We start from the raw sequence: 23,092 nt of genomic DNA, 5'->3' as shown, positions 1-23,092 counted from the left end.
GCATCTGAGTCTCAGGTAAACCAATTAGTAGGTATTAGAGAGTTCATGGCTGACACTCATGGACAAATGCTTGACTTACCTATTCGAAACAATTTATGTGAGGAACTTTGATTGACAGAATGTATAATTTCCTGCTATGGAGCCCGAACTGACAAAACCTCTGTTTGTATTCTAGGATGCAGAGGTCGGGGCATTATCTAACAATGTTGTAAGTGCTGATATAAACTATAGAGAGCTATCCGACATTATGCACCTAAGCGACATAAAAGAAGTGTTGTATGTTTGCCATTGAACTGTGGCTATGATACACATTACCAGCCCAAGTGGTAGGGGTTGGTATTAAAGGTAAGTATAAACTACATCCTATATGTGATTGTACAAAGAATAAAGTATTCAGAACTTTATTCCAGTAACATCTCCTATAACTTCCCCATCAAGAACCGACAGAAATATACATCCAGGCAGATGGGTCAGTAGCAGATGACTCCTAATCTATTCGTATATCAGTGTCGGAAGGATGACGACTTTCTTGATGACATGGAACCTGACCTTGATGTGATCAGCGCATCAGCAAATTTATGGATCTCAACATCCTCAGGTATAGCCTTGCTACTATCAAGGCGAGCACTGTGACCAAATGCATTTACCTTTTCCTCTCTAGAACATACAGTCTTGATCCCAGAATCGTCACTTCTTTCACCTACAATTTCTGTTCCACGAGGACTAGATTTTGCACTGTCGAAAGAAGAATGTGTACCAAAGCCATGATCACCATGTCGTCGACTATCAGATATGTTTGGTTCTGCCATGAATGAAGAATAGCTATCATGTGAATCCCTTCCAGTGAAGTCATCGAATGAACAACTTGAAATAGACACTCTCCTCTCCAGAGTAGAAACTTCACGGTTCTCCTTCCCTTTTCCCAGCACCAGTTTCCGAAGCTTAGAGAAGAACTTTTTCTTTTTTGGGTTTTTATTATCATTATTATTATGCTTTGTCATCGAAGCAATATCAATTGATACATCATCCAGTTCACCTGACGAAGCCCGTGAGGAAGCACACTCTGAACCAAATTCGACATGGCCCAAGTGACTGTCCTCTGCACCCCCATTGGCATATTCCATTATCAGCTGCTTGGCCTTCAGTTCAGATTTGGGGCTCAGGGTCTTGCTAAGATCTCGCGCAACAGTCTTCCCTGATGGAGCATCCTTGTTTCTCAACTCATACCGTAGGCAGGCATTTATCCATTTCAGATATACCAATTCTTCAACATCTGCAAACCTGTCACTCTGAAGTTGTTCAACCTCTTTAGCCAATTTATCAGTTTCTTGCTTCAATCGATCAGCCTCCTCCAATGCTTTTACCTGAAACCATTATTAGTTATTCAATTCCTGATGGGACAACAAACTATCAAGAGCACAGTGAAGTTAAACTAACATATAAACAATTATTTTTGTGATATAATTATGTGTTTCTTCCCATTCACAAAAGATATGTGGAGAACACCATGTCCATTTTAGAAATGATCACTCCAAGAGATGATTAAAATTGATTTAGTAAGTGCCAGCTACAATACAGTCCAAGAACAGTAAAGAATCACCTCCATGCTATTTTTGGGCTTAGGTACAGGGGGTAGGCGTGTAACCTCCAGTCGCCTAATAAGATGGGCATTCTCTTGCTGCAGTCTTGAATTTGCAGCTCTTAGCTCTGTTGCCTCCTTTTCCAGCTCCTCTAGTTTCTTCAGTTTTTTTTCAAACTCAATATGATTTTTCTCCTCATCAGTCTGTTTGTGCTGCAATGAATCGACCATTTTCTGAAGGGAAGTGATTTGCTCCTTTGCCTGTTCTGCATCTGATATCAACTTCTTCTTCAGCAACTTGCACTTTGTTCTTGTCTCCTCAAGCTCAGAGATTATCTTTGAGTTCTCTGAAAACTGTGTTTGCAGCCTCTGGTTTTCAGACTGTAAAGATTCAATCTTCAACAAGTACAACTTTGATTCGACATTGTTAATCTTCAGCTGATTCTCAAGCTCCCTCACTGCAGCATCTTGCTCCTGCAAACCATAACACTCCAGAAGCTGTAGCTCCAGGGTCTTCTCCCTTTCTTGCAGTGATCTCACCAAATCTCTAAGCTTGTGCACTTCGTGGTCATTTGATACATCTTCCCTTACTCTTGCTGCAGGTGTGGTTGGAATGCTGTCTATATCTCGGCCAAATTCATTGAGAACCATTTCATTGAACTCTGGAAGGAGGTACCCTTCATCGTCAGCAAGGCTTCTGCATTTAGGGGCCAATGGTACTAATGCTTTGGTGGTGGTTGTCGTAGTGGTAGTGGTCGTGTGCACAGAGTTCCCACTGATAATTTTCGCCTTGGTATCCTCCTTCACGAACAGAGACCGAAGTGTTAATGTCAATATGGGCATTTTTATATCATATATTCTTTACATTAAATGAGGGCATGGGGCAGTTCTCGGAGAAGTATATATATGCAGTACAAAGAAGAAACTCAGTGTCAAGGAAATTCTTAAGCCACGGCAGAAAGTATCGTTAGCTGATTTGTTATGCTATGACCGGCAGATCCGGCTAATAAGTTTAAGCGAACAAGCCTAAGCAGGGGCATCAATTGTGAATTACTCAGCTAAATTCTTACATTTTTGAGGATCCTCAGCTCCTTGAGCCCTGTTCTGGCCTTCATGCCGCAAGCATCATCCGACTCTACAAAAAACCAACACAGGGCAAACCATCACCATCACCAAATTTCATCTAGCACAGCACATAGCGAAATTGACAATTAATGCGCCATGTTGACAGGAACTTGACATCTGCTCATTGCTGGTACCTGAGGGAGGAGGAGGAGGTGGCGGCAGCAGGAGCTGCCCGGGCGGCCGCTGGCGCCGCGAGAAGAGCAGCCCGGCGACGGAGAGCGTGACGGCCGCGCCCACCCTGAGGAAAAGTTGGGGCAAGTCCTTGGCGTCCCCGGCGCTCGGCCCACCAACGCCGCTGCTGCTGCTGCTGCAATCACGAGGGTTGGGCATCTGACGCTGTCTACCTCGCCAAGAAGAACAGAAGCCAATCGACAGCCACGGAGGTGATGAGAATCCAACCTTATTGGTCGGTCACAAAAGGAGCATCCTTTTGCGCCGCGAGAGGCAGCGGAAGCCGAAGCCAAATTCAAAAAAAAATTGGGGCTCGAACGAGACCACAACGGTTGTGGCGAAGAATCTGTTCTTGGAGGGATGAAATTCTTGCAGAAAGCCAGAAAGCGCGTCAGGAAACGCGAGCTCCGGCACCTGCAAGTGGCCGGCTATACCTCCATGGCGTGGAACCGAGCAGACTGGGGGAAGAACCCAGCCTAGCAAGCCACCGGAGCTGCCCCTCAAGAAATTTGCCCGGGGGTGATCTCCGGGCGAGCTAAAATTAGGCCGGCGTGCTCCGAATTCAGCTCACAGCCAACAAAAGATGGTCAAGGGAGAGAGAGACAAAAAGGAAGAGAAGGAAGACGACGACGAAGAAAGGAAGCAGGACAAAATTGGGGGGCTCGTCTCTCCTCACTTTTTCAGGTTGTTCCGTTGGCTTGTTGTTTTCCCCCAAACGCAGGACGGAGTACAGGACAACTCCAAACGACGCCGGAATCCGAAAACTAGTTGGCCCGCCGCCGCCGCCTCCTTCAGAGAGAGCAACAGGAGAGACGAGGCGACGAATCATCAGCTTGCGCCACAGTGCCGGCCACCTCCTCTCGCCCCCTCCCTTTATTTATTCGGGGTTCTTGGCCTCTGCTTCGCTTGCCCTCTCCCGTCACCTTCTCGCTGATTCCACAAACGGCTCTTACCCGGCAAAACCTACAACCCTACATGCAAAGCGAAGTGCCCCTGCTAATCTCCCTCCACTGCACGGCGGCGAGACGTCGCCGTCGACTTCGCGTTTAATTCCGCAAGCAAGTGGACGGTGGGATTCATGGCGAGGAGGAGACGAACGCGTGAAGGCTAGTGGCCGCTGAGAGGATGATTCACGGTTGGGGGTTCCACGCCACGCGATCCCGTCTGCCTGCCAGACACTGGGCTGTGAGCGAGAACGCGTGTTTTGCTTTTGTTTGAACGGCGGACCGGCGATTGCCGGTCGATCGCTCCACGTGTTCGCTTGGGGAAAGAGACCTAATGCGTTTTATTAGAGGCCTAAGCACGCTCTGCGTGTCAGACAGAATAATAGACACGTCCACGGACTAACCTGCCTAGTGCATATCATGTCAAGACTGCAAGTTGCAAAGTCATGATTCACGTGGTCCTATCCTAGGCATAAGGCCTCGTTCAGGTCGTAAAACTTCTCAAAATTTTCAAGATTCTTCGTTACATCGAATTTTTAAACATATACATAAATCATTAAATATAGATAAAAATGAAATCTAATTACATAGTTTGTCTGTAATTTACGAGACAAATCTTTTAAACCTAGTTAGTCTATAATTAGATAAAATTTGTCAAATACAATCGAAAATGCTACAGTAGCCAAAATCAAAAATTTTCATGAACTGAACAAGGCCTAAAGCACAAAGGCCCGTTTGGTTGGTGCCCGTAAAGTTTAACTCCTGTCACATCGAATATTTAGACACATGTATGGAGTATTAAATATAGACTATTTACGAAACTAAAAACACAGCTAGAGTAATTTGCGAGACAAATCTTTTAAGCCTAATAAGTCCATGATTGGACACTAATTGCCCAATAAGATGTACCTGCTATAGTATCTGGAGTTATATTTAGCTTACGTTGTACAATATTACTTCAGCAGTACTTTTCAGCGAACGAACATTGTTCTCCTCTCACATCATTTCAGCATAAGCTAAATTTCAGTAAAGTGAGCGCCATCCACATGTGCCGCCTTCCCGGTCCGCTTGAGTGTGCGCCACCCTTCCATGTTCTTCCACGTGGGTCCTTCGTCGATGCAGTAGCTTTCTGGTGTTGAACCTCTCCCTAGCGTCGCAGGGCATCTCGGATGCATGGGCGGGCTCCCCACCTAGCTCACCTCCCCGCCAGAGCCACTCCCTAGTCTTCCTCGCCACAGAGGCCCTTCCAAGTCATGGCTATCCCTACTAGGGCCTTCGGTTGTGCCCTTCCTTGCAAGAATCTCTTTCCAGATCGAGCCCCTTCCAGGGCCATGCCTATCATTACGGAAGTCCCTCCCCATCTTTCGAGCATAGGATGGATGTGTTTATCAATTAGGAGAATATAGGGGAACAAGATAGGAAAGAGATGACAAGTGGGTCATGTGTGTCATTCTCTATTAAAGGGCCTTGTTTAAGAGCTCCTACTAGAATGCGGCTCACAAAACATGGCTTTCAAAAGTATAGGTGAGCTCTTAAATAAAAAGTAGAAGCCTTATTTTGAGGACTACTAGTAAAGTTGCTCTATAGCACAAAGTTAAGGGGTATTTGGTTTGGGAAACCACCTCATTCTAAATAAGAAGATGCGCCCATTCTGATAAAAAAGAACTCTACTCATATTTATAAATTAATTGTTAGTTTTTTTTGTAATGAGATAGCAATGAAGCAACTCATCGCATATCATAAACAAAACAAAAAGAGGTGAGAAGACGTTCTTCAAACCAAACACGCAAAATAGCGACTAGCGAGTAATGGTGTATCGTGATTAAATCTAGATTTGTCCCGCAGTTCAATTGGATGGATCACGCCGTCCTGCAGTTGGGAGTTGGTTTAGCGGGTCGTAACTTCATGTCTTCGGCGCAAATGTAAAAAAATGTAAAAGTATCGCTTGGGGCAAGTGATTTTTTTTTTTGGTGGATGTAGGCGTGTGGATATGTGTTGTACGCTGTGTATGGCTATTTTGGCCTAACTCTCATTCGCTTAATGCAATGATATGCAGTCCTCCTGCATATTAAAAAAAAAACAACCTGCAACCTTCAACAACATACACGTCCATCGCCCAAAAAGGAAATTAAAATTTTAAGCTTTGTGAATGCCTGCATGACAACCAAAAAAATCCAATCCTGAACAAAAACAAGGCAACAAAGGCATTAAACAAAAAGAAGCCAACCAAGTACCTGATCCATATATACAAAAAAAAAAACTAAATCTTTCCCAAAAATCCTAACAATACAACAGCTACATGCCAAAAAATAGTTTTTATAATACATATCTAAAAACTAACATGAGACTTAAAATTCAAAAAATAAAATTGTTATTATCAGACCTGAAACATTGAAACTGGGTTTGGACATCTGGTCTTCAAAACTTTATCTTGTTAACTTTATGATATCACGGGCCAAAAATATCCTTGCCGTCTAAATTACTATATCATGGGCTCTTAGGCCTTGTTTAGTTCCAAAATTTTTGACAAAATGAGCACTGTAGCAATTTCGTTTGTATTTGATAAATATTGTCCAATCATGGACTAACTAGGCTCAAAAGATTCGTCTCGTCAATTTCGACCAAACTGTGCAATTAGTTTTTATTTTTATCTATATTTAATACTTTATGCATACGTCTAAAGATTCGATGTGACGAGGAATCTGAAAAATTTTGTAAAATTTTTGGAGAACTAAACAAGGCCTTGGTAACACAGTGAATTTCAACTTGCCATAGGAGATTTTTAAGCAAGAACTATAACAATACAGAAGCAGGATCATCACGACAACATATGGCAAACTGTATATTGAATAAACATCAGCACGTTAACATGTGTCTTAATTTCAACAAGAAAAAAAAACTCTATTTGATGCCTCGCCCCTTTTCCAGCTCAACATCAATGCAAAAGACAGAAGCCTTTAAACAAAAAAGGAAGTATATATGTTCCCCACCATCTCTTGTAGATTAGCTTAGGTAATCTATAATTCTATGGTGCCTAAATCCTAAACCCTACACTGAATGGATCAACTAAACCCATTTCCTATGTACAAGGAAAACAAAGTTGGGTGAGTGACTGGACAAAAGGTTAACCATGCACTGTAAGTCATCGAGTCTATATAGGCAGGCAACTATCACTCTATCAGCATTCTACTTTGTACATGCTTCCCCTGACTGGGCGAACAAAGAACGGACTAACTCCCTAGCCTTCCTTTTATCAACTCCCAAAAAACTTGAGTTGCATTAAGCTCTCCTCATGAGCACTCCTGTTATCGAAATCCTTTCATTGCCAAAATATTGTTGGGTCATTGCTATAAACTGCACGATCCTGGATCTCCAAGATAGATACATGCCAATCAACAAGCCTTGCTTGAATGCATTTGCATAGCACAAGTCCTGTAGGGAATAGCCACCAGCTGGTTTCCTCCCTGCCGAGAGTATCAATGTTAAGGTTCTTCGGTAAAAGGCATGGCAGGACAATGGCACTCAGGTACAAGGAGGGAATAAACACTTACCCGCCAAAATTCCATGGCTGCATGCTTGGATGTTTTTTGTTTGATGACTTATAATGCAGAAATCCACATACAGAAGCCACAACCTGCGAGTGATAGAGCACTTGTATGTAAAAAACATAAAACATCATTCCTGTTTTTAGAAAAAGGGGATATAACATTCCAGCCTGATTCCTGCTTTTCTTTTAGAAAAAAGGGATATACATTCCAGCCTCCAACATTCACAAGTGAATGTGTGCAGCCAATTACAACAGATTTGTAGTACTTAGATTACACTCCACTAAATGGGGTACAAAACACGGAGCAGATAAAAGAGAGCAAGTCCTTATCCTATTCATTCTTCGACACACAACATGCTGAAGAGCTTCAACCTCATTGCCTCCATTAAGCGACTGTATTCCTCCAGTGCAAACAGCAGCACTCAGAGCATCACATCGATGCTTGATAAGAAAGAACTCCATCAAATAAACATTCTCAACCTAGTTATCCTCTTGCCAATGGCCAAAACGTATAACCTCCCTCAGACCTAACACTATCTAGCAGGTCAAGAAACAAGAAAATATACGTTGTTGAAAGCCATCGATGAAAGCATCAAGACGAGGACACCTACAACAGGCTATCTCAAGCTACCGAGAGAGAGAGAGAGACTACATCCTGTAAAAATAACAAAGGAGCAGTGGCAGAGCCAAACGGCAAGCACTGGAAATGCCTAGCAACGCCTTCAGGAAGGTAACGGCATCAAAGACGCTGACAATGCTAGCCGTCAATGGAAACCTTGATTGTGGGAAAGCCCATCCAAAGTCCAGACACTAATGGCATGGGCTTTCCCTATCACTACGCCCACCACGAGCATCCCCACTGTGTTCTCCACACCTAGGAGATGGAGATAGGGAGCGGAGAAGCGATGGGAGATGATCGCGCTGAGTAGCGTCCAGAGCCAGTGCCACCCCAGCAGAATCCCCGCCCTCGGCCACCGCCCCAGCCATGGAAGCCAATGGACGGAGAGGAGCCACCGCCCTTGGGTCCACCAACGCAGACGACACTGCAGGGGCTATGTCAGACTCCAGCCTCCCCTCCAGTCGTCACGCCCGCAGCACACCATTCACGGCCAGGAAACCACAACAGGAACCCCAAAACCGATCTACGAGGAACAGCACCAGAACCAGGGTTGGACACCAGATCCAGTCAAGAAGGCAACAGATCTAGCCACCAAGCTGTGGGCTGGAAGGCTGCCACCAAACTTCACCATGGTTGCCGTCAAGCTGTATGGGAGGAAACAGATGGGAAGAGGGTAAAAGGCCCTGCCGCTGCTGTCCTTGCGGACGCACAGGCTTCTGGCGGTGTGCTCAAGCGATGCTGCGATGGCAAGGCAGGCGGAGTCAGGGAGGGGTGGCGGCGGAGGCAAGTACATAAAAACATGATTCCTGTAGGTACAGTGAAGAAACACTACTAGTAATGAGTTTTACATGATATAAATTTGGGGGTAGGAATAAGGTTCACAGCATTCAAGCTCTATCTTTTGCTTATGCAAGTATATGATGATGTTCATGCTCGAACTCTTAATGCTAATATGGAATCCCCAACAAATACTCAAGCAGAGAGCGATGATTATACCTCCCTATGATTCTGAACTTAGCAACCTAATGAGCTTGTTAGAGCAAAGTCCAGGTATAGGCAACGATGGATACTTACAACATTAACCAGGGATGTAATATTCCACAAGGCATAGACACGAGCAAGACCAGCTGACCGCCGCTGTCCATGACTAAAAAGAGCATTTATCCCAGCGGGGAATGGTGCCAGTATCCCAAGAGGAAGAATGAACAAGACTAATAAAACACCCACCATAGAATATGAATATAGTTGGAGGAAAGTAAGCAAGACTAAGCTGAAATCTGTAAGAAGCAGTATTGAGATGACTAAGCCGACAAGGTCCTGCAGTTGAAAACAAAAGAACCATGGTGAGATCAAAATGCAGAAAATCCCGTTATGCGCACACTGCGGCCGTGTTACTATAGCTGTGAAAATGGTAGTCACCTGATGTCCAACTGGTTTTGTATTGTGCAAGATAAGAGAGAGAGGGTAAAACAAATCTCTCCTGTCATTAAGCATCCTTAAATTGTCAGCATTGAGAATGGTGCCAGTTATCCTTTTACGCAGAGCATCACTGGTCCTTGAGTGGCCCGTTTGAGAGTCAGAATATGTATTTTGGTTTCTGTTAGAGGAAGTGATTAGAGATATATGACGATCAGAATGCCCAGGCAAGCAAGAAATGACTCACACTGAATATTGATCGGTTTTAATTATAGAGCCATCTTGAAGTTCAGCAGTCACTGCTCCCCCAACAGCATGAAGAACAAGACCAAACTGACAGTAACCTAATGCTGTAGCTTGGAACCATGCAAGGTCAACACGCACACGGTACGTGTTCAATGCAGGATTTGCATGACTTTCAAGCCATTTGAACACAGGAACAAATGATGTGTTTAGATTTCCATGACGAACCAAACGCAACTGGGCATTCAATCCAGCTACAAGACGATGCCATATTGATGATGGTACAGCCTATAAAAGAGACTAATAAGGTGAGAGAATAATTGGTTTAATTCAGCAATTAGTACAATCTGAAATGTTTCAGAACCAACCTGACTTATAAGTGTTGTGATCACTCTGTCGCTATGAAGTGAAAATGGAGCCATATAACTTCCATCACCTCCAAAGATCAGGGACATTGGAAACCTTTGATGAAGCCGAGGGGGAAGATCAATCCTTTTTTCATCCCCACCAAGGAAGAAATCTAGATAACCCAGCATTAAATCTGGAGTAGCAGCTACCTATCAATTTGAAAACAAAGAAATCATCAGTCCATAATATGACAAGACAATCACTTGTATAACAATTGGCAAGACTAATGCAACCTATGCTTTCCGATACGACTAAACTTGAAGGTAATGCGCAGCCACATACAGCTGTCTTGCATGTTCATGGATACTACCATACCGATTTTTGCCCCAGATAATCCAACCATGAAACTGAAAGGTCAGAAAAAAGCTGCAGATAAAGCAGAAAACAAAAGATACATACCTTCAGCCCCTCATAAAGTGCGCGCGAACGGCAGGACCGTAAGCATGAATGATCATATTCGGAACGAACAAATTCACGGAGTTTTTGCAGTTTCTTTCTCCTGCGCCACTGTTGCCACGACCATGCCAGGGGATATGAAAGTATACATAGGATGCTATAAACTGAACCTTCCCACCACTGATAGGCTGCAAGAGCATTGATCTCATCAACAAATTTGTTAAATGCATCCTCATACCTGAAAAAAGAAAGAGCCAGGAGGACATTCAAGGACTAGGAAAATTTTTGATACAAGAAGAAATTAGTAAATAATGGAAATACAAACAACAAAAAAAGGATGGGGGTACATACACAATCTCTGAAATCTGCTCTGGCGGGGTGTGTGGGAGATGCCAAGGTTCACTGAAGGTGTTTGGGCCCATGAAATACATCCTGTGCACATGACAGTGAGATTCTTCTGCCCTGTTAGTTTCCAATACCTGCCACATTAGCAGAAATTTCAGTAACATTAGAAATGAAGATGATCATACCCCAGCTTATTAAGGGAATCAGCAAAATAGAATGAATTTCACCTCGTTCAGTGATTCAAGGAAGGGAAATGAGTGATCAATTTGGGAGCTGTGCTGAGTTGGTGCTGGCCCAGGCAACTCATCAGTACCAACAAACTTCATCCGAGCAATACTCAAAACAAGAGCTAATAAAACGAGAAGGCCAGAAAGAAGCAGACCAAACAACCAAGGTCCACCAAACGTGTATATCAGCTCTTCAAGGGCAGTAAAACAGTGAGGCATGCGATATCTATCAGACACACATTTGTATGGGCATGGGGTTTCAGCAACACCTCCTGTCAAAAAACATAATGAAGTTTATAACATCAGGCAAACTGACAAGCATTGCATAGTTAACAAAACTTTCTGAAACAGAAAAAATCGAATTAGTTAAATAACCAAAAAGAAAACAGAAGTGGAATCCACACGAAAGAACAAAAAAAAATATGTGTGACCCAGACTAATGCCACTATATACTACTTCTGATTCTAAATGTAGGTTCTTTTAGCCTTTTACAACTTTCTCCAAATGAAGGTCAATTTAGATCGTATGTGTCTTTTACCTTTTCTTCCTTCCTTGCCCTACTTACAATGCTAACATTCTCACAAATGAAGTCATCTTTCCAAATACATAATAAATGACGCGGGCACTAAAGTTATTTTTATCCACTTCCTTAATTCTTGTTGACAAGTCTAAAACGACCAACATTTGGATCAGAGGTAGTACATTCTAATATCACTAAAGAAAGGTGGATGACATCATTAAAATGTTTCTTTGTCGACACACCTATTAAACAAAGGAGTGCATAAAAAAATCCTGTCGAGAACAGACTCCAGAAGCATGTTGTTCTGGTCTGCTACTGCATGGGCTTGATCTGCAGTTTAATTAATGTTTGTCACACAAGACAAGAACACAGCAAGAACTACCTCGGACGCTTATATATACAGCACGGCGAGGTAGCTCATTTGGAGGGCATGGTGAGCACATGGACTTAGATGATCCAGTAATATTCTTGTATGTTCCTGAAGGGCATTCCTGCGTTTAGCCACAGAAAGCATTGCAACATTGTAAGCACTGTAAAAGTAGCAATAGCCAGTCAAACTAAAAACTAGAGGCATGCTTTAAGGTTTTTTCTAGTTTGATAAGTGTATGTTTATGTTTATGCCACGTGATTGTACAAACACAGTAAACTACAATAAAAAGGATTTTTAGTCAACAAGACCATTTCAGGTAGAGATGAAACCCAACAAGAGTCACAAAGGGGCAGTAAAAATAATGAGTGGTACTAATAATAATAATAACACTAACCTATTAAGCTACCAAATAGGTCACTGCTGAACTGTGGCCATTCCAAAAGTTAGCTACTACATTGAATTATGTCCTCAATACACAACATAATTAAAACAGGAACCAATCTTCTGAATGTAACACGTTATGTGATGTGGCCCAAAAGAGTTAAGGCAGCATATCTTATATCTCACAAGGTACCTTGCAAAATGTTCCATAAAGACCTTTTGGGCAATCCTTTCCTGTGACGGTTCCATTCTCACCAGATAAACCTTGCCCTTCACTGACTCCTCCTCTGTAGTAGAAACAAATGTGGTCAGCTCAGCAATTTAGCAATCTCCTAGGCATTAACACCCCACCCCCACCCCCAAAAGAATAAGGTTTGAAAGCACTCAAGGCATATTGCATCATCCAACAACAAATACGATAAAAGTTCAGGTTCAAAAAACTTAACCATTGGGAGAAGACATCTCCCTGGCTGTCTTAACGTAGGGGAGAAGCAAATCCTTTAGGAACAAGCACCCCAGTTCAAAAGCCTGAGCAGGCAGCCTCCCAACTGGAGTCAATGAAAGCAGAGACTCAAAAAGTTCATAGAACCCAGAGTCCAAAACAGAAAAGATAAAAAGGCAAATACTAAAATGTGGAAGGGGTGAAAAAGGCAGTATCAGGAGAAAGCAACTGGTAGTGACAAACCAAAGGTAACCGAAGTTATGTTAAAAGTGAATAATACTAGTTCATGACCATATAAATATTGAAACCATACTAAAAGTTATGTTCCAACCTGAATGTTGCCATGTAGGATTAAAACTAAATAATCATGCAGACATGACGCACACCAAAAACAGGCCTTTAACATAATTCAAAACTTGTAAAACAAAAGGAGAAGGGCTAACAGCCTGACAAGAAGCATTAGAATTTAAACAAACCTTGTAAGTATTGTTCCTTTAACAGTTGCAAAAGGAATATAATCATCTCCAGTGGGAATATCAGACCAGTGGAAGTGAATCCGACCGCCTCCACCTCCACCACTGCCATTGCTTCCAACTCCCCCAACACTAGAAAGTACAGAATCCTTCTTTAGGAGTAAAGTCCGCACAAAAAGAAGAATTGTACCACCAGAACCACCACCAGGTCCTCCAATTGTGGCATGAGATATCAAACCAGTAAAGTTACCACCATTTGCCTCAATTGAGCCAGACAGGGAGAGGTTTGGCAGAGATTGTTCCCAAGAACCCATCACTAAAAATTTACAAGGACAATGCTGTTAAAGAGGTCCAATGACTGAACAGAGGGCAACATCGATAAATATACAATATTTGATACCTATTATACCACCACCAGCAGTTGAAGATCCACTGACATTACCACTGCCACTGCCAAGTTCACATGGTAAATCAGCATGACCATACACAGTTCCACCCTCTGCATGACCACCATTATAAATGCCATCGCCGCCTTTACCACCATGCCCACCCCCACCACTAAGCCCACTGCTTAACATTTTTCCTTGCCCAATTCCACCTCGGCAACCTGCAAACAGAAGAAACTTAAATTTGTATAATAGCTAGCAAAACTTGTGTCAATAAGAAAAAGAATCTCCCAAAAACAGTGCATGTGGTTGTTTAATCTGGATTGTTTATTTATTATACCGTTTCAAATAAAATATATATTTTTCAATATACCCCTCATGGCCAACTTATAGATAATTAAGCCAGCTTGTCTCAAATCAGACAACCACAAATCAAGGTTAGTTATTTGGAGTCAATTTCAGACTGCCCACCCTAATGAGTAGTGTTTGGGAGTTCACTCCTGTTGTGGTCATTTTTCTGTTTCTTGTCAAGGGTTGTCACGGGTTATCTGCGTGTTCGAGAAAAAAGAAAAAGTAAATTCACAAACCTAACAAATTCATGCCTAGCATGACAACTTGGCAAATACGCCAAGACTGGCCATGAATGAAGAATAGTCATGAAGTAGTAGTTTTGTGAGAAGCCAACCCAAAGTAGAGGTGACCTGATGTATTTGGATTTGGAAAAATGGACACAAACTGTTTTAGGTCTGTGACTATTAGCCCAAAATATTTGTAGTTTTGTTGACATTTACTATAGTTCGCAAATATACAGGTACAAAAAGCTTGGACGTGTCTTTGTCCAGCGGAAGAAAACTGAGAATGAATGCTTTGAATAAATGGAATGATAGAGAACATGGACTAAGCTATTTGTATGCACCACCACCACCACCAAGGGCCACAAAAAGATTATTTAAAATATGTATAACAGTATAAGAAAGGTAGATTAGTAACAGTAGCAAAATAAGAAAAATATTTATGATATTGGTGCCAAATATCCTTAATTTTTTACACTAAACATTTGGAACATTCCATAAGATATATTTGCTGCTACAACATTATTGTCCTAGATTCCAACTAGCCAAATAATAATAAACAGATCATGATTATCACTTACAAGAGAATTTTTTTAACAGAGCAATGGTGTAAGGTAGCTATCATGGAAGACCTACTACATAATTTTTTTTATTTTGGCAATACATACATTAAGGAGTCACTTCCCCCTTCCCATTAGAGCCCTTCCCTATTCCTAGTGTCACTACTATGTATTTTCCCCCATGGAGTTACCTTTCAATGCAGTCACTACTATAATCAGTAATAGTCTTACCAAACATCTTTAAGGCTACAAGATCAGCGAAAACAAACACATTAACAATGAGATCAGTGGAAACTGCATTGCTGTAAAATTTGGATCATGCATACTTTGAGTCTTTAATACAAATTTATGAAGTATTAACCAAATAATCAATATTCCATGCAGTAAATTGAAAGAAATACAAGCAAAAAAGAAGGACAGTTTCATACAACCTAAAGAATTCTAAGATATTTTATTGGTCTGAAGTTTAAAAGGCCCGCCAATGTAGTTATTCAAACTTCAAAGTGCCTAATATAATTAGATATGGTATAACAAAGTTCAAAGAGAATAGATATGCATCCTCCAATTCAAGGCCCGTAGTTCAGCAGTAAAGACTCAAAAGTAAATTTTAAAATAAGTAAGCAGACTGAGATACCCTAACCAAGTAATGAAATCTGATACTATTGCAAAACTTGTCTATAACAGAACTGTCATGTGGCTTGTGGCATTCTGCATACTCAGTGGCCACAAAACATGATAGCAAACTTTCTTCTTTCCTCGTTTTATTTTCCTTTTTGTATGTGCTCTCCTCCCTCTTTTGGGTTATATAAATTTATTTTATTGCTGTGACCTGTCCCTCACAGTTCTTCCATAAAAAGAAATGATCATACCTAATCCAGTTGCACTTATGGTCCCAGAAGTCTGCACAGTGACACTTCTTGCTCTGTTAAAATTAATTACAGTTCCTTGCACAAGGCCAGAAACGTCAATATCTTCAACACGGCATATCTGCATTACAAAAGCCACGATGGCTTACAAGTAAAACTAAAAGGTAATCAAGGAAATAATATACAGAGTAAAATGTATCAGCAAATTAAGTCCGTAAACCCCCTGTTTGGTAGAGCTTCAGCTCCAACAATTACTGAAGCTGGACTAGCTCCAAGAATCCATGGAGCTTTAGCCGGGAAATATCCAGGGTGTTTGGGTAAACCATGTTTGTTTTCATTTTAGATGAAAAATAGAGATTTGAATCACTTTATTTCAGCAAACAAACTCATGATGTTATGTGGAGCTGAGAGAGCTGCCAAATTAGGCTTTAAAATGCATACTTGAGTCCCTAAACTTGTTAATGAACCACCCAAGGTCAAAATCTTCCTAATCAACATGAACTTGCCTATGTGGCACACTTAACAAGTTTAGAGACCTACATGACATCATGGGACAAGTTTAAGCACTGCAAATACATTTTATTTTAAAAGAAATAGATAGAAACATCACAACATGGGAAAATTTACAACTTAGAAGAATTAATAGTACACCTGTAAAGTAAAAGACAATGAAGAGTTCAAGTTGCAATCCTCAGGTGGATGAAAGATTTCCATAGGGCAACTCTCATCTTCACAGTTCAGTTTTGGGGCCCTGGTGTTGCCACAAAATCTCATTAATCATTCACCAATGAGAAAAACAATGGAAAAGAGAGTATTTAACACAAAATCTGAAGGTGGTAAGTTACATCTCGTCACGACTTCCATTTATAAGTGGGCCCCTTAGAACAGCTCCAGGTCCAACCTAACAGAAAAGAATTACTTATCAATTGCTACAATGTTCTTCGAATCGCTAAAAAATATCGGACAGCCTAACTGCAACAATGAGATATTGAACTGGAAGACCTATGACAAAACATATTTCCCATATTATAGCTATACTAGCACACAGCCTCCAAGGAAAGCAAGAAATAGAATTTTGATTGCTTCAGTTATGGAAAGCAACATGATCATCTCAAGAGGCTTATAAACTTTGAACCATCTAAATTCAGCATCTGAACTCAGATAAGTAAGTACCAGAGCAAAGAATAATAAAAACAAAACAGCCAAATCCTGTAAAAAAATGTCAAGTGATCAAGTTCCAAATAACTTAGGCCTTGTTTAGTTCCCAGAAAATTTTGCAAAATTTTTCAGATTCCCGTCACATCAAATCTTTAGACGCATGCATGAAGTATTAAATATAGACAAAAATAAAAACTAATTGCACAGTTTGGTCGAAATTAACGAGACGAATCTTTTGAGTCTAGTTAGTACATGTTTGGATAATATTTGTCAAATACAAACGAAAGTGGTACTATTCCTATTTTGCAAAATTTTTTGGAACTAAACAAGGCCTTAATAACAGGCCTAATTTCATTTGAGAATTTAAGATATAAAAGATTGTCCAACCTGTCCACGACGAATAGAAATGTGCTAAGAAAGGCACAACAGGCATGCAATACGATACAGATAGAATAATTTCAGATAGATTGTGGACAAACAAAACAGAAAAGCATTTTGATGTACCAATATGTTGTAAAACAGTGATAAAATAAGGCGCTGTGCCTCTATTGTATCTCCTTGACCAGATAAATTTAGAACTCCTTGACCATGAATCCCTAGATTAGCATTTGAATGTATCACAGATGCTTCCTGAAAAAGCATGTGAAAAGAAAAAATATCACATAGAGTAAAGGCGGACAGAAAAAGGATGTAACTTTAAAGTTGTCTACGTACCTTCAGAACTATCAAATTGCTACCTTCTAATAATGAAGTTCCCACAGCAAATTCTCGGCCACCATCAATAGTCATTCTTGAGTTCCACATAAGGAGCATCTTTACCGACATTCGTAAAGCACCAAAGACCTGAATTTGATTGAAAAATGGAGTGGTATCCATACAACATACAAAATGTTATATTGCCAAAAGTGCAGAAAATGACAGGAAAAAAAGCAAAGAACCTTGATTGTGGAATCACTCATAAGAAGTTCCTCAGCCAACAGCTCAAATTCTGAATATGGATAATGGGTCAGGCCAAAAGTTAGAGTAGCACCAGCTAAAAGAATCTGTCCTTGAGCCTGAAAATAGGAAGCTTTTGAGAAATGTAGTAGAAGGGAAGAAACTTTTAGTGAAATAAACTAAAAATCTAACAACAACAACAACAAAGCCTATTAGTCCCAAGCAAGTTGGGGTAGGCTAGAGTTGAAACCCAACAAGAGCCCCTAGTCACAGTTTAGGTACGTCGATAGCTGCTTTCCAAGCACTCCTATCCAAACAAAGATCTCTAGGTATATTCCAACCCTTTAAATCTCTTTTTATTGCCTCCCCCCATGTCAGCTTCGGTCTTCCTCTACCTCTCCTCACATTGATATCTCGACATAGGACTCCACAATGCACTGATGCCTCAGAAGGTCTCCTTTGGACCTTACATATATTCAGATTTAGTTTCAGACTTTTATACCATACAAACAACTGGTAGTACTCTATGGATCCCAAAAAAAAGCAAGCACACCAGCTTGCAATAACAAAAAAAAAAAAAAAAAAAAAAAAAAAACCCTCGACGGAAGGAGCAAACCGCACCCCCATTTTTTAATTAAGAAGATGCAAGGCTCAAACCTGGGTCTCTGGACAACCAGCTTGCAATAACAATGTGCATTATCTACCTATTGTATATGCAGCACTAACTCCCTAGCCCCTCCAGCCACAAAAAGTGACTCTTTGGAGAGCTTGCAATCAAAAGTTCGACCTACAATATATTGATATGTATTTTTATCTGTCAAATTAAAATGGTATGTAACTATATTATATATATATATATATATATATATATATATATATATAGAGAGAGAGAGAGAGAGAGAGAGAGAGAGAGATACACATGGGAGTAACTACTACTAGGAGTAAATGTAGACAAAGTATATGATCATACTAAACCATCTAAGGTAGTATGTATGTTAAGTATGCATGCATACATAGAGTATGTGGTTATACTTATTATATATACTACAGTAGTGGCATTTTAGTAATATATTAAAAAATATGAGTTCTTTTGAAAAATTTTCGCATGGTAAGATCTAGAGTATCTTAATATAAGTATATGAACATACTCAAACCGATAAACAAGTATGAATACATACGTAATGTGGTTTACACAATGTTGGGTTTTGTTTTGGGTGGATAATGTGCATGCCCAGCATGCCAATTTTTTGTTATTTGTGACTGGGGTCTATGTATGGCTGTGGCCTAAAATGTTAACAGAAAGTACAGACAAGCCCCAGAATAACAACACTCCACCTATCTATGTAAGGAAGACACAAAGAGAAACAAAGCTAAGACCTTCCTGAAAAAACATTTAGTGACTTTTCTGTGAGTTCCTCTCCAGAAAACAAAACAAGTGCAATGCTTGAAGCAAAATTTTGGCTACACTATCAATAAAGATAATGTTTTCAGCCTCAAACCTGAATACGGCTCCAGCGCAAGGGAAGAGAAACTTTGGCACGATTTCTGATAAAAACATTTGTCCACAGTGGCTCATATGGGGGATCTAGAAAAACTGTATCAGTTTGTGTGCTCAAGTTATTGTTGCTAACAGTAATACTCTTAGGTACTGCTTCATAAAGTGTTCCAGCTGCTCCAGCATTGTCCAAGCATCCTGAACTCTTCCCTCCTGTACACAAACAACAACAGAGCCTGTTAGTCCCAAAAAACTTGGGATTGGCTACTGATGAAACCCAACAAGAGCCACCAAAAAGGAGGATAAGAAAAGTAAAAGGGTATTATTGGTAATCATAATAACAGTAATAGTAGATCAAGAAAAAAGGAAAAATTTAAACACTCAAATTATTAGGTCAAGAAGCTTGAACAGACCCTGTACTCATCAACCATCTACTATAGGTATACCCGAATACAGATACTTAGAGCATAATCTCATGAATTAATAGACCTTGTATATAGAATAATACACAAGAAGTAAGAATGTATGAGCTAAGGAGAGCAGTAGCAAGATAAATGGGTCAATAACTTGTACAATGAACTAAACACAGGTAGCCCATTTGAAAAATATGCAGTCACTGATGCAAAAGAAAACCAAGTAAATTACCATGAACAAAAATTTGTGCATCATCATGCCTACTGAAAACATCGATGGAAACACGTCCTCCACCTCCACCAGCTAAACCATTGCCTCCACAAGCACTTACTTTGCCACCTCCTCGCCTGGTTCAAATAAGGTATCAGAAAGGGAGTGACTGGATTATGTACAATGTTTAGGCAACAAATTTAACCAAAAATAGATTCCTTGTCAAGATACACAGGTGAACAGCATATCATTTTAATAATAAGAACCAGAAAAGAAGTCTACATCACAATGTAGAAACATTCAGGAGGCCATGTAAGGACATGAGTTCAAATGTCAAATTGCAAATTTGTTAAGTGGAGAAATAACGAAAAAAGGATTGCAACAACACTTTAAATTCTCTATCCATCATAAACAGACTCAAATTATCATTCTACCCCTTCTATTTCAACCAGAAAAGCAATAATGTTGCTATATCAGACAATGTACTAGAAGATTAGTAGGTTGTCAGCAGACTAGAAGATTAGGTTATCAGCAGACTAGCTCACTGTTCTCTAGTGTGTCAATTGTTTCATTCATGTCAAGCTGCCTCTGATTTCCTAAAAAGTACTTCAGGTTAATATCAACTTAATCACGACCATGTTACATTGCCAAATAATTACTCAAAGGTGAAACTAACTTCAGCAGACCAAACAGTTCAACCTATGGGAGTACAGTGGCTATTATTTATCTGATGATGACAAACAAATGGTGGTCCTCTCTTGATTTAGCACTACTTGTATAGCACCCATTGCCATCCATTGTTTTGAGTGCATGTTGAGTTTAAATCTGGCTCAAGTTTATTAAATATTAGCATTACAAAATCGTCTAAGTGTGCCACTAGGAAAAAGACAATGTGAGATTGTTTATTTACACTATGAAAACATGATATTCCATATGCTACTTATGTTTATAAACGAAGTACTGTAAGCAGAACATAAACTTCAAATCTTAACCATCCAAAAACTCAAGCAAATTTCCTGTATGCATCTGTACTAAATGACCACACTGCAAGTGATATGTTATACAGCTTTACACAAACTGTCTCTGCTTGAAATCTTGATTGAGCCCAGAAAGGACAGAACCTAGTATAGCTCTCTTCATTTTTCATTGCAATGACATTTCATTCTTCCATCAAATCAACTAGCTCCAATGTCTAGTTAACAGCTCAGGACGGAATAGGAACTAGTAGGAAGTAATAAGAAGTGAGAAATGTGCCATGAAATCAATGCAATATACTCACATTGTGGAAGCCTTCAGATAGATGCTCCCCCCAGAGCCACCCCCACCCTTGGTGCCACCGTCTCCACCATCAGCAAGAACTGTTCCATTCATCACAATCTCTTCAGCAAACAACCACACGACACCGCCACCCCCACCACCATAGTCCTTCTCGACGGTAGTGGATCCCCCTTTGCTCCCATAGTTATTTGGAGTCTTCAGTGCAGACCAAGCGTAGGAATCACCACCCCATGAGTCCTCCTGCGCCTGCCCCTTCTTAACGAAGCAGCTGGCGCCACGGCCGCCATGTCCACCGCCATCCCCATACGTCCCGGTGGGTACGCCACTGGTCTGGTCGGGCGGGTCACCGCCGAGCGCGGTGGTGTCGATAGCTGCGTCGTCGCCGAGCGTGATGTTGGCCGCTGCAAGGGAGACCCACCCGGCCACGACGCGGGCCCTGTTCCCGAGCAAGAGATCACCGGAGAGGTTGGCAGAGACGACGCACCCGGGCCGCTCGCAGGTGACCGCGACGCCGTCGAGGATTACGAGGCTGCCGTTGCCGCTGATGAACACCCCGCCGCCCAGCCTCACCGACTCACGGACCACGCACTGGGTGTCAAGGTCTCCCACGCCGTGGAGGTCCCCGGCGCAGGTCGCCGCCGGGGCCGCCGGCGGAGGCGGCAGCGCGGGGGGCGGGGGCGGCATGTAGTCGTGGAACGTAAGGATCGAGTATTCGTCCGCGCCGGGGGGCTCCCCCCGATCGAAACCTCCTAGGCTAGGGGCTGGGGCCCCCGATGCGACGGCGAGGAGGGCAAGGAGGAGGAGGAAGCCAGTGGTGAGGGAGGGGAATGTGGAAGGCCATGGGGTGGGAAGCATCAGAGCTCCAGTGCCGCGGGTTTGTGATAAGGACAAGGCAGGGATTAGTGCGGCGGCGGCGGCGGCTGATCGCCGGCGACGGCGAGGTGGGCGGTCGGGGCTCGGGTTTGGTGATTGTTCGGCCTCCGCTCCGCTCTTGTTTGCTTTCCACTCTTCTTCCGGTAACGAATTGGGGATGGCAGCGGGGGCCGTCGGTTTTGCTTTAAGATTCGAGATAGTTGGTGGGCCTTTGTTCGGTGGTGGGTGGGGCCACCGTGGCAGAGAGACATGCGCACGATGAGGGCGGCGTTTCGGTTTATATATGGAAATGGAAGCTGGAGACTGACTGTTTATGCGCGTAATTTAGCTTCAAAAATGGTAAATGGAAGTGTCTGGACTGCACCAGCATGTATTCTGGGAAAATAAGGATTTAATTTTTAGTGTAGATATCAAAAGGCTAAAAATATTGTTGCACTTTTCCTACCATGCCACGGAAATCTTCCGCCACGAGTTTCGTCCACGTCAGCTCTCGTTGTCGTGTGCCTAAGAGGCAGAGTAATCCTAAATAGATTCCAAATCAATTAGCATCCAACGGATAATTTCCGTGGCACGATCTATCATTATGCAAAAGATACTCTTTGGTTTTGACTTTGTCTTATATACGAGAACAATACCTGAATAATACTATGTGAAATTTTAGGGTGCTACTATAGGTGTGAAGAATTATTAAATGCCATGATGTCTATAATGATCTGTTTGGATCCCATAATCTGGAGTTTAGTTGACTAAAGTTAATGACTAAATTTTAGTTACTAATTTAATAAGATCATGATAAAGATGTTTTGGATTATGGACTAAGGTTTAGATCTAATTTAATAAAAGGACTTTTGCGGCCCTACATTTCTCTTGCGCACTCATAATCGATAGTCGTTGTCTTCGGCTCACCGCTAAGCCCAAGCTACCGAGCCGTCGTCGCCATCCCAAACAAGAAGACCTCGACATGGTAGCCATCATGTCCTAGTGTCACTACCATTGCTAGGAGCTCTCAATGCTCCTTGGCTCGCATGTCCGCCTTCACCATTTAAAGGATCAAGGAGACCGACTAGAGAGAGTGAATAGTCGCTTTTTTTAAAAATAACGGTGGTTCCTAGCAAATCAAGATGTGGAAATTAAACTA

At 41.6% G+C, this 23,092-nt stretch overlaps 2 protein-coding genes across 6 annotated transcripts; both read right to left on the bottom strand.

Annotated features, from left to right (window-relative positions):
• On the bottom strand, positions 255 to 4,051 carry LOC8055696 (protein CHUP1, chloroplastic). Its single transcript, XM_002439355.2, has 4 exons — positions 2,839 to 4,051; positions 2,650 to 2,714; positions 1,601 to 2,380; positions 255 to 1,364 (listed from the first exon to the last, which is right to left on the bottom strand). Exons 1-4 carry the CDS (start codon positions 3,032 to 3,034, stop codon positions 504 to 506), a joined length of 1,902 nt encoding a protein of 633 aa, XP_002439400.1. The 5' UTR covers positions 3,035 to 4,051; the 3' UTR covers positions 255 to 503.
• LOC8065883 lies at positions 6,635 to 22,097 on the bottom strand. 5 transcript variants are annotated; one of them, XM_021447609.1, is made up of 22 exons: positions 21,083 to 22,096; positions 19,825 to 19,940; positions 19,184 to 19,392; positions 17,687 to 17,803; positions 17,463 to 17,591; positions 17,253 to 17,378; positions 16,436 to 16,491; positions 16,242 to 16,341; positions 15,594 to 15,711; positions 13,607 to 13,813; positions 13,210 to 13,522; positions 12,485 to 12,578; positions 11,923 to 12,031; positions 11,021 to 11,292; positions 10,800 to 10,927; positions 10,452 to 10,686; positions 10,013 to 10,201; positions 9,649 to 9,932; positions 9,405 to 9,582; positions 9,060 to 9,302; positions 7,371 to 7,453; positions 6,635 to 7,283 (listed from the first exon to the last, which is right to left on the bottom strand). In XM_021447609.1, the coding sequence occupies exons 1-22, from the start codon at positions 21,934 to 21,936 to the stop codon at positions 7,139 to 7,141; spliced, it is 4,305 nt and encodes a 1,434-aa protein (XP_021303284.1). In that variant the 5' UTR covers positions 21,937 to 22,096; the 3' UTR covers positions 6,635 to 7,138. The 5 variants fall into 5 exon arrangements, 4 of the variants coding, with proteins under 4 accessions (XP_021303284.1, XP_021303285.1, XP_021303286.1 ...); XR_002447569.1 differs by lacking the exon at positions 6,635 to 7,283 and having other exon boundaries at positions 7,399 to 7,453; positions 8,982 to 9,132; positions 9,213 to 9,302; XM_021447611.1 differs by lacking the exon at positions 6,635 to 7,283 and having other exon boundaries at positions 7,422 to 7,453; positions 9,060 to 9,132; positions 9,213 to 9,302.

This window comes from Sorghum bicolor, chromosome 9, assembly GCF_000003195.3.
Source record: "Sorghum bicolor cultivar BTx623 chromosome 9, Sorghum_bicolor_NCBIv3, whole genome shotgun sequence".
In the NCBI taxonomy this organism is placed as follows: Eukaryota; Viridiplantae; Streptophyta; class Magnoliopsida; order Poales; family Poaceae; genus Sorghum; species Sorghum bicolor.
This window is presented reverse-complemented; position numbering and strand designations above follow the sequence as displayed.

Bases quoted from the DNA above. Each gene is read 5' to 3' on its own strand.
- LOC8055696 (XM_002439355.2), bottom strand. From the start codon at position 3,034: ATGCCCAACCCTCGTGATTGCAGCAGCAGCAGCAGCGGCGTTGGTGGG. The intron at 2,381-2,649 runs GTAAGAATTTAG...CTGTTCGTGAAG, and splicing joins AGCTGAGGATCCTCAAAAAT to GAGGATACCAAGGCGAAAAT. The intron at 1,365-1,600 runs GTGATTCTTTAC...TAATGGTTTCAG, and splicing joins AGCCCAAAAATAGCATGGAG to GTAAAAGCATTGGAGGAGGC.
- LOC8065883 (XM_021447609.1), bottom strand. From the start codon at position 21,936: ATGCTTCCCACCCCATGGCCTTCCACATTCCCCTCCCTCACCACTGGC. The intron at 9,933-10,012 runs GTTGGTTCTGAA...TCTCTTTTATAG, and splicing joins TCACAACACTTATAAGTCAG to GCTGTACCATCATCAATATG. The intron at 9,303-9,404 runs GTGACTACCATT...TTTCAACTGCAG, and splicing joins CAAAACCAGTTGGACATCAG to GACCTTGTCGGCTTAGTCAT.